This window comes from Megalops cyprinoides, chromosome 13 (assembly GCF_013368585.1).
Source record: "Megalops cyprinoides isolate fMegCyp1 chromosome 13, fMegCyp1.pri, whole genome shotgun sequence".
Lineage (NCBI taxonomy): Eukaryota > Metazoa > Chordata > Actinopteri > Elopiformes > Megalopidae > Megalops > Megalops cyprinoides.
The window spans coordinates 3,198,902-3,217,438 of record NC_050595.1 but is presented as its reverse complement, the minus strand read 5'-3'; the positions used below and the strand labels follow the sequence as shown (position 1 = coordinate 3,217,438).

General features: G+C 47.3%; 1 protein-coding gene across 1 annotated transcript in view; it reads left to right on the top strand.

Annotated features, from left to right (window-relative positions):
* The window catches only part of LOC118787757 (neural-cadherin-like), a 136,757-nt gene that overhangs the window by 48,691 nt on the left and 69,529 nt on the right, over positions 1-18,537 (top strand). Inside the window, exons 3-7 of the mRNA XM_036543409.1 lie at positions 193-418; positions 3,531-3,735; positions 6,164-6,275; positions 9,063-9,312; positions 16,707-16,849. Of these exons, the coding sequence (XP_036399302.1) occupies positions 193-418; positions 3,531-3,735; positions 6,164-6,275; positions 9,063-9,312; positions 16,707-16,849 (936 nt within the window). The remainder of the gene's footprint in view (positions 1-192; positions 419-3,530; positions 3,736-6,163; positions 6,276-9,062; positions 9,313-16,706; positions 16,850-18,537) is intronic.

The following is an 18,537-nucleotide window of genomic DNA, read 5'->3' as shown; positions in this document are numbered from 1 at the left end:
AGTACAGGCTGGAGGCATTGGATGAGTGTAATTAGGTGTCCATAAGCGTGACGATTGTGTGAGAATTGTGAGCTCTTGATGAACGGCGTGCCTGTGTGTGTGTGTGTGTGTGTGTGTGCGTGTGTGTGTGTGTGTGTGTGTGTGTATGTGTGTGTGTGTGTGTGTGTGTGTGTGTGTGTGTCTCTCTCGCAGGCGGAGACGGCCGCTTTGACGTGGACAGGAAGAGCGGTCACATCAGAACGACAGGGCTGCCGCTGCAGAGGGAGAGGGAGTACCTGCTGAATGTGGTGGCTGCTGATAAGCTGGGCAGCCGTAGCCCTCCGGCGGTGGTGTCTGTGGTGGCAGGACCCCGAGCACCGCAGTTCAGCAACACCTCCTACTCCATCGCCATCCCTGAGAACACCCCCGAGGGCCAGCCGTGAGTGAGACGCACGCGCGCACACGCAAATGCCCACAAACACACACGCACACGCACAAAAATGCACAGGGCTTGCATTCATACCCACACACACGTACAGTGATACACACAGGCAGACATGCTCTACAGGACCAGAAGCTATGTTCCAGAGCAGCGAGGGAGCCTTGCACACACACAGGACCTGCCCGTGTTTCTCCAACACCTGCCACCCTGAAACCCCTGACATCACACTGCCAGCGGCAGAGCACAGAAGCTGGCAGTATCCGCCGCAGACACAGAAACGCAACAAGCTCATCACCGAGCGCTGTGCAAGCAGAGGCTGAAATACCTCCGCTTTCCTCAGAGATGACTTTACTTACTCTCTTCCAATCAATAAGGTGTTTTGTGGCAGACAACATGACATTTCGAGTTAAGTGCTGCTCGCAAGAGGTGGAAAAACTACAGCGGCTCTCTGGTACAGTCTGCGACTGAGTCACATTCAGCTGGAGAAGAGGAGATAGATGTTGATTGATTTCCACAAAAAGCACAGAGAAAACCAGAGGCCCAATGGACTTCCCCATACTGTAGCTAATCTGTAAGAAAACTGCCCTCAATGTTTGAACACACCAAGTTACTCACAGGTACAAGCCATATATCCTCGATACATAAGTGCACCCATTTTCAAAAATAGCTGCGCCACTGGAAGTATTGATATAAATATTATAGCATCTTACTGACAGCTTTGCTCTGATTGCCCCGCACACATTAATGAGGCACTGTTCCAAACGGATATCACCCAGCGTTTTCTGTACGCACGCAAGTGTCTTGGCCCTGAGCGAGATCTCAGCATCTCAGAAATATGTGCCTTCCACAGTGGTCTAAGGTAATTAGCTGATGCTAGTAAGTGAAGTTCCATATGAAGATTTGGGAGGAGAATTGTTCAGACAACCCCTATGACATTAGTCAAGCCCAGACAAACTGTTCCCATCCGTGCTTGTAAAACTCCTACTTCCTTTCCATGTCAGCTGTTCACAGCATCCCTCCTAAATTCCATCTCCCCCTTTCTTTTCTTTGTTTATGATGTCCACACTGGGGGGGTCAGCAACCTTGGCCTACAGCCAGGTGCGATCCCTTTGTCGGACTCCAAGCCAAATAAAAGTACTGCTATAACCACATCAAACGCAAACTTTGTGAATAGATTGTATGAAAGTCAATAACAGCTGAATAGTCAGGTAATGACAAACGATTCCTTGGGATGGAATAGACTGCTTTTGAATTACATTTCAAAGGGGGATCTGTCTGTGCTTGCTTGAAAGTTGCTTTGAAACAGCTAAATTACACAGAGCAAATTAGACTGTGGTGATATTTTAAAAAAAAATACTGGTTTGCTTCCAAATAAGCCAGCAGGTGGGTCGTAAGCACGTAATAAATTCTGGCAAGAGCTGGCAGCAACTTCACTAGCTACTGCATCGAATTACCTCTCGAAAAAAATGCTGACATCGTGTCAATATCCCAACCCTAAGCCCCACTGTCTCCTCATGGCTCAGGGACATGAGCTACTCTGAGATCCTCTTTCATGTCCCCACTAAGCCCTGCAAAGGCAGGGGGTGCCGTTATCCCTGGTTCCTTCAGGTCTGGCAGTGGATAAGGAGCTGCTTGGTCATAAGTGGCTCAGTGTACGGGCTGTGTTAGACGTGCATGATTCCGGCTGGTTAGACAGCAATCCTCTTAATCTTACACATGATTCCGAAGCTTGCAGACTCTCGTGTCTGCGGCCTGTCTTTGTCCTATCCGTGCAGGATTTTCCACAGGTGTCGGATTTTCCCCCTGCTACGTCGATTTTGAACCGTTGACAGGGCGCGCGGGTAATTAGGGTGGCAACAAGTGTCACCGTGGGCACCGACTCTGCATGGAGCGCCAGCACTGTTTGGGTTCAACGCTGGCCTGAACACGTATTTACAGCACACCGCTCAGCCAATTTCCGTGATTACGCTGGCTTCCCCCTGTCTGTTGTCAGAAAGCGATAAGAGCACACAGGCTAATTCAATCTGCGCCTGTAATTGCACAAACGGCCTGGCCGAACGTCCACCTTCAGACAGCGAGATGGGTCCAATCAGATTAGGCGGGACGGTGAAAGAGAGTGACAGGCCCGTGCCCGGGCAGCGCTTCTTACTGTCTGCATACATGCACTCTGCTGTCTGCCCATCTCTCCGCTGTTTTATCAAACGCCGGCCGAACCCATTTCCTGAGGCTGCTTCACTGTAATTGGTGATCATGCCTCACGTCAGTTGTGGTTGGCCGCGGTCTCCTCCGGCCCACAGCTCCTTCCAATGGATCGATGGCTGTGGGTGATCGTGCGATCTTGTAAACGACTCTCGCACCGCCACCGTAGTCGAGATTAATGAGGAGCCTGTGTGGAATTGTGGGTAATTTTTTTTTTTTTTTTGCACATGTCCACTCCTGTCAACTGTTTTGGCTCAGCTGTAGGTTAAGGGGGAAAATGAATAAGGCCACAGTTTAATCATGGGAATCATAAACAACATCTCACAGCCGGGATGCATGCAGTGACCGTGGAAATGTACACGCTTACTACAACAAGACATACAAATACACAATTACCCCAATTCCTGTGATGTTATTGTGAAGGTTTTACATTTGCTATTCTGTAATTCCTTTCACATAAATTTGACCGCTGACAAAATTATAGTGTATGTCTTTACTCACAGTTTACTCACAGAACTCCTCTGTTCTGAAATGTCAGTCAACAAAATTGAACAACCAGGCATCAGTTGCCTGAAGCTCTGTTGTTACTCTCCTCCACAAACTCAACCTTGTGTTTACTATTTTCAGGGCTTCACAGGCATCTCTTCATTGTAAGGGTCTAAGAATCATACGCTGGTCTAGGTTGTGGAAGTGTAGAATTGTGCAAAATATTTGGAGCTGGAAGAATATTAACATGAAAAACACATTGCTAACGCATTACAGCAGCACTTTAACACTATAACCCAAGGACACTTTGTAGCAGTATCTCTGTATCTCTCCCGGCCACTCTAACAACATGCAGCATGTAGAAACTTTGTAGCGATGGCTGTCTCCCGTAGCAACCTTTGAAGTGCATTTCTGTCTCCTGCAGGTTCCTGGTGGCCCCCGCTGTGTCCTTCCAGAAGCAGCCCCTGAGCTACAGCCTGCTCATCAATCCCAGCAGCCTCTTCTCCATCCAGCCCGAGACGGGCGAGATAAGCCTCACCCGCACCATCGACTTCGAGAGCGACCAGCACCGGTTCCTCCTGCTGGTGCGGGCCAGCGAGAGCCAGGACAGCCTGAGCAGCGCCGCTGAGGTGAGTCCAACCGCGTCAGGCCCGCGGGTTACCCCCGGCGCCGAGGTGAGTCCAACCGGGTCAGGCCCGCGGGTTACCCCCGGCGCCGAGGTGAGTCCAACCGGGTCAGGCCCGCGGGTTACCCCCGGCGCCGAGGTGGGTCCAACCGGGTCAGGCCCGCGGGTTACCCCCGGCGCCGAGGTGAGTCCAACCGGGTCAGGCCCGCGGGTTACCCCCGGCGCCGAGGTGGGCCCCTCAAGACTGAGTCAGGACCAGCAGTAGGGCTGTCCTCTCCAAGAAACTTGAGGCCGATTGCAAATATCTTGGATCATTCGCTGACAAAAAAAAGAAAGATGGGATCCAAGCGCGTGTAAAATCTATTCAAAGGCAAACCGGCATTTATATTTTATTTGGAAGCTCAAACTGCTCAAGATGAGTCAGGACATAATGTCCCGATAGGTTTTCCTGTTTTATTTATAATTTTTTTTTCATTTGGGCCCTTGTGAAATATTGATGCTCCGGAGCTGGAGGTGGAGCTGGGCTGACAAACTATTCAAGTCCTTAGATTAGAGATCCTTCAGACAGATGTAGGTAGGGGAACAAGACAACTTGGAAGAGATTGATAAAAAAAGAGCTAAAAGTAGCTAGCAAAAACCTGGATGAAGTCTGAGAAAAACAGCATCAAATGATCAGGTCAGACTCACAAGTATTACTGAGCCTCGGTGCTCCAACTTGATCTCCGAGGACTGAAACAGGGCAAGGAAGGAATGCTCTGGATGTCAGTGCCTCGCACTTTCCCTGTCCTGCTCAGTGATCCATAGATCTCTCCTGCCCTAAGGCAGAAGAGTCGATCCCAGAGCGTCAGCAGAGCAGATGGGGGGGGGGGGGGGGATGACGTCACAGACAGAAGGGCAAAGAGAGAGGCCATACCGCTACCGACCATTGTCAAAAACCCTTCAAGCCACTCAAAACAAACAAACAATGGGTCTGGCAGCTGTCCCTGAAATCTGTCTTTGAGCCTTAGAGTGTAGAAAGTACTGAACAGCCAGGGACACGCCACTGCTGCAGGCGTCAGCAAGGACACAGGGGCACCTGAGGGACTGTCCCATTTGGCAGGGTGTGGGGGGGTGGAGCGGGGGTAGGGGTTGGGAAGGGTCACATCGTTGGCCTCATATGTCCGCCGAGCCAGACCTCTCTAGCCCTCTGCTTCCCTGGCCTGCCCTCTGGGGATGTTTCTCAGAGCAAAAGCCATCTCCCTGCCAGAACTTTCCATTTAAATGGCCTTGGCCCATAGTTATCTCCTGTTGATTTTCCGAGCGCCAGCATGCGGCCCTCAGGTCCTAACCCAACCTGGCACCATCTGCACTTTAAATGTGCTGGGAAGACCCGTCTGCCACTCGAGCGCGGGCTCAATGCTTTTTCCCATTAGGAAGGTGCCAGCGAGGGAGATGTATTATTTCCTGGAGGAGAAGGGGGGGGGGGGGGGGCGCTGTTTTTTTAACAGGTCCTATGTCTGCGTCCCTGGTGTTGTTGATGGGTTCAATTTACCTTTTCACCTCGGCGTTGTGGGTTGTAAAATGAGCTTTTATTTTTCCGCTCCTGGGGGCGGTTGCACATCCCTGCCTGCCGGATGGGTCCGCTCGGCTCTTACCCACGCCACCCTCCCGAGGTGTTAATGTAGAGCAGGCCTGCATCTTCAGTCTCTGAATTTGACTTGCTCGTGGCTCGGGGGAAGAGCGGGAAGCTGAAAACAATGCCTCGTAGCATTTCTGAAGGGCTCGTCTTACAGGTCCTGGTTACATCTCAATTAGGCACCCATTTACACTTGGAACTTGAGGAAAGCTGGCTTCCTGTCCAAATAATGTCTTTGGTTAAACAAATAAATGCCTAAAGCAATACCCAGGGAGTTAACCAGCGCTGTTCTGCAATTTTCAGGAGGCCATGGAATTTCTATGATTGACTGAAATCCATTGCACTGATGATTTTTTTTACACATTCTTGAAATTCTTAAGTGAGGATAGAGACATAGAGAGAAAGAGAGAGAGAGAGGTAGAGAGAGGGATAGAGGGAGAGAGAGAAGGAGAGAGAGAGAGCGTGGGGGGGAGCGGAGAAGTGCACCCACAACACCCCCACTGAACATCGTCTGGAAACCTTTCAATTCTCTTCTTTCTTCATTTTAATCCAAAAACCTCAAGCACGGAGTAGCAGGCGCTGCGGAACTGCCAATGAGAACAACAACGAAAGGGCAATCTAGCGAAAGCAGCTTTTCTTACATGTACCAAATCCTCCCACTGACAAAACGCCAGAGACGATTACTGCAGGAAAATCCCCTTCTTATCATCTCTCTCTCTGGACCAAGACAATTAGAAACATTAATGCTTCTGATACCGTCCCCTCTCCTTCCCTCCCTCCCTCCCTCCCTCCCTCCCTCGCCTTCTTCATGAAACAGGTTCGAGTGACGATTACTGATGAGAACGACTGTGTCCCGGAGTTCCTGCAGTCCATCTACAGCAAAGATGGCGTCCCCGAGACGGTAACCACGGCAACCTCGTTGCTGCAAGGTGAGTGGGCCCGCCAATGCCTTACCGATTCAGAGCACGGCTCTGCTGGAGTGCTCTCGCACACCCCCGCGGAACTCTTAGGGCCATCTCGTTCAGATTGTAAGAGTAGAACAACTGACATATTGTTCCGACAACATCGAATGTTTCAGTGGGAAAAAAAAATGCCCCCAAGCGCTGAAAGGTCAACAGGTGGCCTGGGAAACATGAAGCCTGTGTGCAATGGGCAAAGCTGTTATGGAAGATCACTCCGAGTCGCACCGCTGGACAGCACAGAGGTTAGGAAAGGAACCGTGATCTGCCGTAGACTCAGAACTCAGAGAAAAAATAAGCTAATACCAGCGTAGCGTGTTCCGTATGGCCAGGCGTTATAAGTGGAGGGCCCGCTGGTGCTACAGCTGGCGTCTGGCATATTCAGGTGTGACTCCCAGCTGTAGTAATCACTCTGGATGTAAGCGCGTACACGGATGGTTGGACCGCTGCACAGTTAGCGCGCCGGTGCTAATCTTCCTTCCTGACTTCCCGTGCATGAAGAACAAAATATTTGCAATGTGCTAACATTTCCATATTCCCCCACACCAATCGATGTGCAACGCGCAATGCGCTTTATCCTCAACCTCAAAGACGGACTCAAACCGGCTGTTTTCCCCCCTTTTTTGCTTCTGACACAATTTCAGCCGTGATTTTCAAGGTTGTGTTATTGTGTTGGAGATGAAAAAGATAGCACTCCTTCGTATTTTTTTGAATAAAAGTACTTGGCTGTTAGATACAGTCCGGGTGTTAGTCTGTGTACTCAGACAATAGTCAGTGCTAGTGTGTGCTCTTCTAGTTGCTTGGGTTAGCTTTGTTCATCAAAATTTAACTGAAAAATACAAACAAGTAACCTTCCTTCTTAAGTTTGACCTTATTAATGCTGTATTAATATGGCCTTAATGAATCTAAAACAGGTGCAGACTGTGAACTATTGGCTTTAAAAAAAAAAAAAAATCGAGAATCCAGGATCCAGTCACAGGAGACAGGAGCTGTAGGTTTTACGCGCTACCAATTTATACAGCTGGATATTTACTGAGCCGGTTCACCTTACTCAAGGGCACAGCAGCAGTGTTCCACGGCGGATTGGAACCTGCAACCTGTTAACTAATGAGATGATGCAGTGCTTATGCAACCCTCAGAATCGCCCGAGCGCATAACGGTCAGTCATGAGCCGTCGATTAATCAAACTGACAGCAAAGAATATTTAATAGTTGCCCAAAATCTGCATCCCTAGTTTTAGGGGAAAACATTCTCTCATGAGGGTGATGGATTCCTTTTGATGTTCAGTGTGTTTCCAACGCTTTTTTTTTTTTTTTCAGATGCAAAATCCTCAAAATGTATGTGTCAGTAAAGCATCCGGCAGATAAGACATTGCGCTCATCAAACAGAATACTCTTTGATATTCCTATAAATTATATTTACATGAAAAAGAAACTCATGCACCAAGGCAAGTGTGTCGTGCAGATGGATCCCTCATGGGCCGGAGCACATTTGCATTAGTCTTAGATCTCGTATTTTCATTTCAAGAATTGTCTAAGAATATTTTTTTTGTGTGGTGAAGGTCTTTGTGCTGGTGGAAATGTTTTGCATTCACGGTAGGCCTCTAACCCTGAGCACATCTCCTCTGTTATCCTAGTGAAAAACCTGACAGTCCACATGTGATACAGGAGAAAATAAAGATAACAGACCTACAGCAACAGCTGTGTAATACCCGAATTGTGGGTTGGTTTCTGTGTTTTGTGGGAGGGCTTGTGAGACTCCTGTAACCATGCACCGCGTAGCCACAAGCGTCCTGGAGGAGGAGTCTCCAGCAGATTCTGAGATCTTTCCAATTACCGGTCGCTTTGCTGCAGGCGTTTCTGGGGAGGTGACTTCCAATGCAAATAACCACTTCAATCGGAGCGTTAAAAGGGCCGACGTGAAAGGATGGGCGGCAGACTCCCCAGCTCTTGAGGAGCGCCGTTCCCCCCGGAGTCAATCTGGATTGGCTGTGTGGCTCCTGCCGGTGCAATTCCATGTAACCTGCTGAAATCTGCAACAGCAGCACGATTACGCTGGAAGCATTTTTGCCTTTTATTTCTCAAAATGCTCTGCGTTCCTAAATATGCGACCCTGCATGTAAATTCCTATGGAATTTACATGAAAATATACTCTCGCTAAAGCAGCTGAGAGACAATGGAGTCAGACTAAAAGCAAGCAGAACAAGTACAAGCCAGATTTTAATGATTAATTACCATCTCCTTTTAAGGACATCAGAGCACCTATTGTGAAAGCTTTGTTTGAAATCTGATCTTTACAGTCTCATCGAACGTCACCTGTGTTAATTAGAGAATAACAGGCAAGAACAGCAGAGATACCCAAACATACCAGGCAGTGGAAAAAAAAACCAGGCATTAAAAAAGCAAAGTAAAATATGTGGAGGAAAGAACACCCCCAGGATGGCAAATGTTGGATGCTTACCTATGTTAAATGCAGTCTAAAACTGAGAGCTGAATATGAAAAAAGAAAGCATAAAGAATTCAGTGATTGGACTTGCACCTGCCCACAGGTGTGCTTCAATCTGTTTTGAATTGAAGTCTGTGTAAGAAAACAAGGTCTTTTCATGACCACAGTGGGTACTGCTCACCATCCAGTCTTTTCAGTCTGATTAAGAATTGCCTGTGTTACATCGCTTGTGAAATATCCATCAGAATCACCCTAACTTAAATATGACTGATAATGATTGGTCAGTAACCCATCTCTGGCCCCGCCCCCCAGTGTCGGCCAGCGACTGCGATTCGGACCTGAATGCCGAGGTCACCTACCACACCCTGAGCCCGGACTTCACCATTTCACCCCATGGCACCATCTTCCCGGCACGCCCACTGGACTACGAGCGGCCCAACCACCTGTATGAGTTTGTGGTGATGGCCGTGGACAAGGGGGAGGGTCCCCGCACAGGCACGGCCACCGTCCGAGTTCGCATGTCCAACGTCAACGACGAGGCCCCCGAGTTCTCCCAGCACGTGTGAGTGCCTGACACCTTTATTATCGACATCGATAATATCGACTTATTAGCGACACCATCATTATTATCTTCATTGCCATCATCACCACCACCATCATCATCATCACCACCACCACCATCATCATCATCATCATCATCACCATCATCATCAGAAAATGTGTTCATGGATGTCACATTGGTAGCAATAACAGACAGAACATAATTATTTGTAGTGCTGATAGTAGTGAAAGTGCCAGTGGTATTACTGCTGCAGTAATGATTAGACAGAGCAGCTAGCGATCCCACTCTCCTTTTCCTCTGTCCCCTTCCTCCCATGTTCTGTTATTCTGGCCCACCCATCTCCCTAATCTTTCTGTCCCTTCTGTATTGCATCACCAGCATGCTGTAGCGGACATTCTTATCCAGATGATCTTCGGTAGCTTACAATTTTTACACCTCACGCTGATGTCCATGTGTAAAGCTGGATATATTGCTTGAATGCCTTTGCCTGCTCCTCATCACCACACCACCCGGCTGCTCCTCACCACACTGCTACCCATTTCTCTCCTTTCCCTCCTGTTTCTTATCTTCCTCCTCCCAGACTCCCCCTCTCTAACCCCTGTCTTTCTCTTCTGTCACCTCGTCACCTGTCTCCCATAGCTTTCCCACCCCCCTCCCTCTTCCTCCCTCCCTCTTCCCTCCACCCTTTCCCCCTCCCTCATTTCTTCAAGTGCCGGTGATGAGAGCACAGCTTCTCTGTGGATTTATTTCCAGGACATCCGTGTACGCCATTCCCTTGCCACATACATCTGACCTTTCCCATAATCCCTTGCTGGTACCCACGGCACTGCTGGCATTACAACAAAATCTTAGAAGTAACATCAACAGCGTGACTTAAGCAACATCAGCGTGAGCACTGTCCCCCTTATGACTCTGTGACAGATCTATTTTTTTCTGCTGTGTTGAGTTGTTTTTCACCCAGCAGAATTGCGGTGGCCCTTGACTCTTTTAATTGGCCGATTTTCTGGCAGCTAGCTCTGCAAATTGGTGAGGCAGATTCAATCAGCCATGCCTTCAGTTGTCCCAGTGAGACGCAACACATGAGTGTGTGTTTGTCGGGGGGGGTGGGGGGTGGGGGTGGGGGGGGGTATTTGAGTATGTGTGTATGTGTGTGTCTGGTTGTATGTGTATGCATGTGCGTCTGTGTGTGTGTGTGTGTGTGTGGATGCAGATAGAGGAAATAGCTTTCACGCAGGGCAGGGGTGTGAGGGGCATTGCAGGAAGACGGGGGTTTTTAGAGGGGGAGGGCAGTGGCACTGGGCAGCCGGCCCTTGCTGTCAGCAGCAATATCTCAGAGCTGTCTGTCTCTCGTGTGCACTCCTGAATGTGCAACAACAAGATTTCCTGGGATTGCAGCGGGGAAGAAAGGCCTTATTTCACTCTGCTGCAACACATATAGATTGCGTCTAATTTGAGAAAGCCTTCCTGACAGTAATTGACAAACTTGGGATTTCTGCCGGACGGCTCAGTCTGGCCGATTTAAAGCGGTTTCTCAGCGTTTACAATCAGACAGGGAACGATTCCTGTCACTCGCTTTCTCTCTCTCTCTCTTTCTCTCTCTCTCTCTCTCTCTCTCTCTCTCCCTCTCTCTCTCTGTCTCTCTCTCTCTGTCTTTTTTAAACTCATCATTATAGAAAATATTTGCTCGCTTTAACCTGAGCAACAGCAAAATTAAATGTACAGAACAAGCTGTCTTCAATCATGCAGGAAGTCCTGTCAAAACGCTGGCGTCGCGCCGGACACAAGAAAAATAATTGGGGGGAAAAAAGTCACTCTTGTTTGTTTGTTGTTGTTTTTTTTTTGGTTTGGTATTTGTTTTTGTAGAAATCATTAGCATTTCCAGTAAATTGGCGACTTTATTCTCAGACTGATGCCACTTTTTTTTTTTTTTTGGAAAGAAGAGAAATAAGGGGTTTGATGTGTGCATTGCAGTGTTGTGAGATTGCTCAGACAGAGCCTCGCTCGTGCCATAATTGCAGATTAATTTTGATTTTGGTGGAAATGAAAGTGATGGGGTAGATAATGAGGTGGAGACGATGCGGGCGTGTGAGAGGACTATAAAAGTGCAATCTGACAGATTCCGCGCCGTGGCTCCCTCCCGCCACACGGAACAATGGCACCGGCAGCCAGTCGCCCGTCACCTGTCGGAGGACGTCACCACGGCGACAGATCAAGGTGCGAGTGATGGCGGAGACAGATGGGGAGGTATGAAAGGCAGATGACAGCTCAGCTCTGCGAGTCCCCTGCGTGGAAAAGGATTGTTTGAGGATGCGGGGAAGGAGGGAGAACTGGAGTGATCTCGCCTTGCGGGACCCCGAGCCTGCTGGGCTCCCTGACTGATTGTGGGTCATTGTCGGCACGTGCACCGTCAGTGTCGGACAGGAATGACAGGGTGAAGCGAGGTGGGCGGGGCATCTCTGCCTGGAGATTAGTGATTACCCATCTGAATGACCTGTCAGCTCTCTGCCTGTTATCCATCAATCAGCTCTACACTGTAGGAGGCGGCTTTCCTGACAAGTCGATTCTTGCTCTCTTTCTCAATCCCGCTTAACTCTCCTCTCCTCTCTGTCTTTCTTTCTCCCTTTGGTTCTCCTATCATCTGCCTTCTCTGTCTCTCCCTCATTCCCACTGTCCTCTCCTCTCCTTTTCTGTCTGGTGTTCCCTTCCTCTTTCTCAGTCCTGTCTCCCTCTCTCTCTGTCCCATTTTCCTCTCCTTTCCCCCTCTCTTCCTCCCTCTGGTTTTCCCATCCTCTTCCTCCCTCCTCCATCTTTTTCTCCCACACGAGAGATCTCTCTTCTCCTTGCGTTTTGCCTCCTCGTGAATCATCTGGGAGTCTCGCCGACCATGGCGGCCCGCCGACACAGGAGTTTGGTTGCGTCTGTTTTCCACAGGAAGTGAGGCGGAGAGATGGATCTTTCTGTGTGATTACTGGGCGAGCTCTCAGCGTCGGGTCTTACTCTCCTGTGGATGATGAATTGTTGTAGACACTTTGACATAAACGGGATATATGAGGGAAAAGGCCCGGCTTAGAAAACCGTTTCTACCAGTCAGAGCTGATATCAAAGTTTAGGTTTTCTGGGTAAAGATTGTGGCTTGAGTGATAAGCAACTACGCCCCATGCGTCTGAAAACTGTCAGGGCTCCTGTTTCATCAAGCCAGCTAGTGAGAGCTCAACGGACTGCCAGTTTGTCAAGACAAATTAGCATTTTAGTATCATTCAAGAGGAACTCACTACATCTACCCACACTGTTCCGATGGGATCTCCCACTGAGCCTACATGAAAGAACAATATGAGCACTCTGTAGCAGGAGAACTGATGTATTTAAATTGTTCATGGTTGCTTCCTTTCATTTTTGAATAGCAGTCAAAGACAGATGTAATTACCGCTAATTCCAAGAAGTTCTTCTGGCTCTCGGTAAGCGTTGGACGTTTTTCATCAGCTTTTTCGTGCGGCTGTATAAAAAAAGCATTTTCCTCAGACAGCTCCATGAACTGTTTCTCCTTATCTCGGAGCCAAACTTTTGTCTTTTATCTTTATAGCCATTTTATTTTTTTCATTTTTGGTGAACCTAAGGACTTCGTGAAGCAAATGCCAAAGTACGCTGTGTGTGTCTGTTTTTTCCCCTTTTGAATCGTACGCGTCACCCCTGTCAGACGTGTCGTTGCTACCCCAGTGCCCCTGTTATTTCTGATTGGCTGACAGATGACTGGACAGTCTCCAGGATTCTACATGTAGACTTTGGCAAGATGTGTGTGTGTGTGTGTGTGTGTGTGTGTGTGTGTGTGTGTGTGTGTGTGTGTGTGTATGTGTGTGTATATGTGTGTGTATGTGGCTTTGCAAAAATGCTATTTTCAAGACAGAGGAGTAAGTGCAAAACTCTGGCACATGGTAAAAAAAATGCTTTGGAAATGGCTTAAAGAAACTAGGTGTGATAAAGGTGTTACCTTCAGCTGCCTTGTCAGACTTCACAGCACTGTTTTTGTTGTTGAATTAAATGATCCATGTGACACACAGTGACACAATTCACACTCCATTTTGGTCTTGATACAACACTCCATTGCATTACTTTACAGCTGCCAAGCAGTGCTATTATCCAGGGCCGCTCACATAGATTACAATTTGCACACGTTATCCATTTATATAGATATTTATGCAGTATATTTACTGAGGAAATTGGGGTTAAGTACCTTGCTCAAGGGTTCAACAGCATTTCTCCACCGGGGAATTTAACCAGCAGCCTTTGTGTTGTGAATCCTCCTCCTTCCCACTATCCTTCACTGCTGGCAGCCGCAGACAAACGAGGAGAAAAGTCACAAGTGCCTCGCAGGTTTACCTTGCTGTGCATCAAAGTTATTTTTAATTCAGGCTTGTACAGATTTAAAAATTAATTGCTGTATGAAAACATGTATACATACAAAGCATAAAACAAATGTATTCATGCTATATTTTGCTTTGCAACTTTACCTAATGAAAAAAATGCTATGTTTGTTTCATAATTAACTCACATAAAACAAGCGTGTACGGTAAATGACAGGAGTAGTGCAGATGTTTTAATAGCCTTTTTACCTTGGAAAGATACACAAGCATAAATACGTGTCAACTGAAATGTCATGTATTTTTTCTTGTTATGCTTTTGCTTGCTTGCAGTGGTATTTAGAGCATTTCTTCAGCACAGTGGTGATTGGACAAGTTTGCAGGTTTTATTTATTAATTGGTGGATAAGCTGTAACAGACAGCCAGTCAGCTGTCATTCTGTAACCATTTCGCCTGATGTTTCATTGAGCCAGATTTTGTTTTATTCATTCATATACTACTTGCATGACTTTAGGTGCAACAAAGTATAGCCCACAACCATCTCAAGTGAATAATAGTACCAAGAAAACATTTTCATTTAATTTGTATCAGTTAGCCTATAATTCACATTTTAATATTAAATGTAGCTCATTAAAAAGGTAGCTGGAAGTGTATTAGTATTAGTATAGTAGTCCCTTAGTATTGGCTCATTGGAATAGGTGAAGCTGATGTTCAAGCTGCTGCAAGTTTAAATAAATGCCCTTAACTAATGTTGTGAATTTGGTAGCCTATGGCAAAGTGATGTTATATAGCTTTCACACTGTGGTAAACATACCCCAGTTGACGTTTGTATGTTTAGCTAACAGTTCCCCTCTTGACCCAGCATCAGCGAATTTCCCTTTTTAACACACATCCCCTGATATGAACTCAGGGATTACCGGTGCAGCTTTGCGCTGAAGAGCAGACAACCTTTCTGTCTGCCTCTGGTACATTCAGATTTCTGTAGATGCATAAGCGCCGGTTGCATCAATTACACAATACTGTTGCGCCAAGAATATACACACAGAAAAAAAACATGGCTGCTTCTCGTCCGCCTCCCACACGAGACACCAGGACAGTGCGGTCAGGCCGAACTTGGCGTTCTCAGCGTTGGCGGAATGTTTGCAGACTGCGCTCAAGGTAGCAAAAAATACTGCTGTGTCATGTGTGCTGCAATTAAACAGAGGCATACAAGAGGGTGTGTGTGAGAGAGAGTGTGTGTGTGAGAGAATGTATACGACTGTGCGCGCGCGCGCGCGCGCGCGTGTGTGTGCGTGCGTGTGTTTGTGTGTGTGTGTGTGTGTGTTTGTGTGTATGAGAGAGAGTGTATATGACTGTGTGTGTTTATGTGTGTGTGTGTGTGTGTGTGTGTGTGTATGTGTGTGTGTGTTTGTGTGTGTGTGTGTATGTGTGTGTGTGTGTGTGTGCGTGCGTGTGTTTGTGTGTGTGTGTGTGTGTGTGTGTGTGTGTGTGTCTGTGTGTGTGTTTGTGTGTGTGTGTGTGTGTTTGTGTGTTTGTGTGTTTGTGTGTGTGTGCGTGTGTATGTGTGTGTGTGTGTGTGTGTGTTTATGTGTGTGTGTGTGTGTGTGTTTGTGTGTGTGTGTGTATGTGTGTGTGTGTGTGTGTGCGTGCGTGTGTATGTGTGTGTGTGTGTTTGTGTGTGTGTGTGTGTGTGTGTGTGTGTGTGTGTGTCTGTGTGTGTGTTTGTGTGTGTGAGTGTGTGTGTGTGTGTTTGTGTGTTTGTGTGTGTGTGCGTGTGTATGTGTGTGTGTGTGTGTGTGTGTTTATGTGTGTGTGTGTGTGTGTGTGTGTGTGTGTGTGTGTTTTAGAGGCAGTGCTGGAGAGGGCACCAGGTGTGCAGCAGATTGCTCAGCATGGCAGCAGTTACTGTGTCACTGTGGTGAGATCACTTCCTCCCAGCGTTCCTGTTTAACCGTTGATGATCCTGCGAGGCGGGTGCTGGGCGCAGCTGAGAGACCACGGCGGAGGTGGCAGGTGGCCATGCCACGTCTCATGGCCAAACAGCGGCGCCCCGGGGGTGCCTGATTGGCTGATGCCATGGGGGTGAGCGGTCGGGTGGAAAGTAACCCGATTGGCTTAATTTATTCATAATGACAACTGCTTCACTGTGCTCACATTACGCCCCCTCCCTTCGGACAGAGGGTCACCCTCGCCTTGCAGGAAAGGCATGACTGAGCCAACAGTCACAGTCACGGCATTACCGATGCTTTAGACTGAGCGCTTATTCATTAATTAGCACACACACACCCTCTGTCTCTGTTTGTATAGCGTGCCTACTTGTCTGTGTTCGTGCATGTTCGGGTGTGTGTGTGTGTGTGTGTGTGTGTGTGTGTGTGTGTGTGTGTGTGTGTGTGTGCGCGCACGTAAGTGAGTATAGGTATGTGCCAGTGTGTTTGTTTCTGTGTGTGAGAGAAAGAGAAAAGATGTGTGCCTTCACTTGAGTGAGTGTGTGTGTGTTAAGGCAAGATTTTGCATGTGTGCATACATATGTGAAATATTTGGATTCACTTTTGTGTTTGTTCAATGTGATCAAATGGTTGAGCTTGTGTGTGTGTGTTTATATGTGTGAATCTTGTATGAAGAAACTTTTAGAGTAGACAGGTGTGAATCAACGTGTGGGTGGTCTCATGAGGGTTTGGCAGCACTGCTACAGCTGTGTGTGTGTGTGTGTGTGTGTGTGTGTGTGTCCATACCAGTTCTTCATGATGAGTATGATTTTTCATGTGTATTTAGAGTCTTCTCTCTAGAGGGTAGACACTGTCATTGGCACTTTCTGCTTGATATAATGACAGAACTTTAATAAGTGGTAATTTATTTATTAACCATTTTCTAACAGTATAAATGAAACTCTGTTTTCCAATCGGGTAAGTACAACTTTTCCAATAATTACTGTATGTCGATTCACGGGCCTGTTTGCTTGTCACTGTCCATCACCTCATACTTTCGAATGGTAGGCAAAGGTGCGCTGTGTTGGTCTCAGAGAAGTGTCTCTGTCTGCAGCTATAAGACCTTTGTCTCCGAGGATGCTGGGCCCAACACGCTGGTTGCCACGGTGCTGGCCAAGGACCCCGATGGTGATGGAATCACATACAGGATCACAGCAGGCAACGAGGAAGGGAACTTTGTCATCGACAGCCAGAAAGGTGATGCCCTCTCTGATCTCCCTCTTCCTCTTCCTCCTCCTCTTCCTCTTCCTCTCGAGACCTCTGTGATGTGTACCCTTCAGTATCATCCTAGCCTGGGGTCGGGGGGTGGTATGGGTGAGTAAGTAATTCGGGAGTGCGATGCTTTTTTCGTGGTTCTGTCTCTGGGATTCGTTCATTTCCCTCATATTTCTTCACTTATTCATTCGATTTGTCTGCAGGGGTAAAAAGGCTTTTGCACATACTCCTCGTGAATTTGGCAAACTCAGCAGGAGCTGAAGCTGTTTGATTCAACAGAATTGAGAAGTGAACATCGTTAATGTCATGATCCTCGCTGCTTTAAAGATATCAGTGTTACAGTAACACTGTGAACCAGAAATGCTAGCTTGCTTAAAGGGCCTGAAAACACAGGCGTAGGTGTTTGTGTGTGTTTGTGTATGTGTGTATAAATATCCCATAAAATGGGTAACTGTGAACCAGGACTGCTGATTCACAGGGTCTGAACCCCGCAGGCTCAGGTAAGCAGAGTTCTGGACAGACTCCCAGCGTGTTCCCAATCAATGGCATCATTTAAGAGTATCTAGGTCTGACCCACAGATGGGGAGAGATCATAGCTGCTACACAAACTGCCATCAATATCTCAGTCAATACATCACGAAGGCGGGAGGGGAGGGGTTCACCTGAAGGACTGCAGAGACACAATATGCAGGTGTGCAATACCTTTCCTTCACAATTTACTCTGATGCTCCCTAGCTTTAATGCACAGTGGAGTCAACGCTGTCTTTTAAGCCTGGGTTACCCCTGCTAGGCCAGCGAAGACATGTTCATTAATACTGCAACACAGGCTGTGATAGCCCAAGCTTGTGCATGGAGGCTGCGGTGAGATCCGCTGATCTTTATGTTATAAGGGAATGTTAAACGTGTTTTCATGTGTCCAGTGCCATCCTTTCCACTTGGTGTGAAGATCAGTGGTTCTCAACAGTGTGTAAAAAGCATAGAAACTTTGGTTGAGAGCAGCCAGCTACAGACACCCCGGAATTCCTTCGGGATTAATAAAGTATTTCTTATTCTTATTCTTATTCTTATTCTTATTCTTATTCTTATTCTTATTCTTACTCTTACTCTTATTCTTATTCTTATTCTTAATTGCAGTGGCCTTTCTCTTACTCAGTTATGTGTGTTGCTTTACATTGGCTCTGTCTCTGCTTTTTGTAATTTGGTGACATTTTGGTGACAATTTGGTGGGTAGTAACAATATCTCCCTTTCTGGCAACAGCTGGAATAGGTAAGGCTGGTCCATTACCACTGAATTGACTGCCGAGCTGGCTATTAATATTCAGGTCTCCAGCACCTGTCCACAGGTGTAGGTGTACTAAATGACATTCAACTTCCACTGCAGGTAAAGCAACGTCTTCTGGAGCTAAACGAAGGCACAAAAGAACCAAGTATAGCTATCATAACAATGCTAGCAGTTTGTTCAGATGAAAACCCCTGAAGGCCCATCTCAGCAGTAACCCAGTGACAACAAAACTCCTCACACATACATCATTAATGTTTAATAACATAACGCTCAAATTATTACTGCAATTATGCCTATATTACTTGGAGAGGTGCTCTGAGACCAATCCAGTAATATATTCAAACATATCATTTCTGCTGTATCTTCCATTATTGCTACCTATAACCTA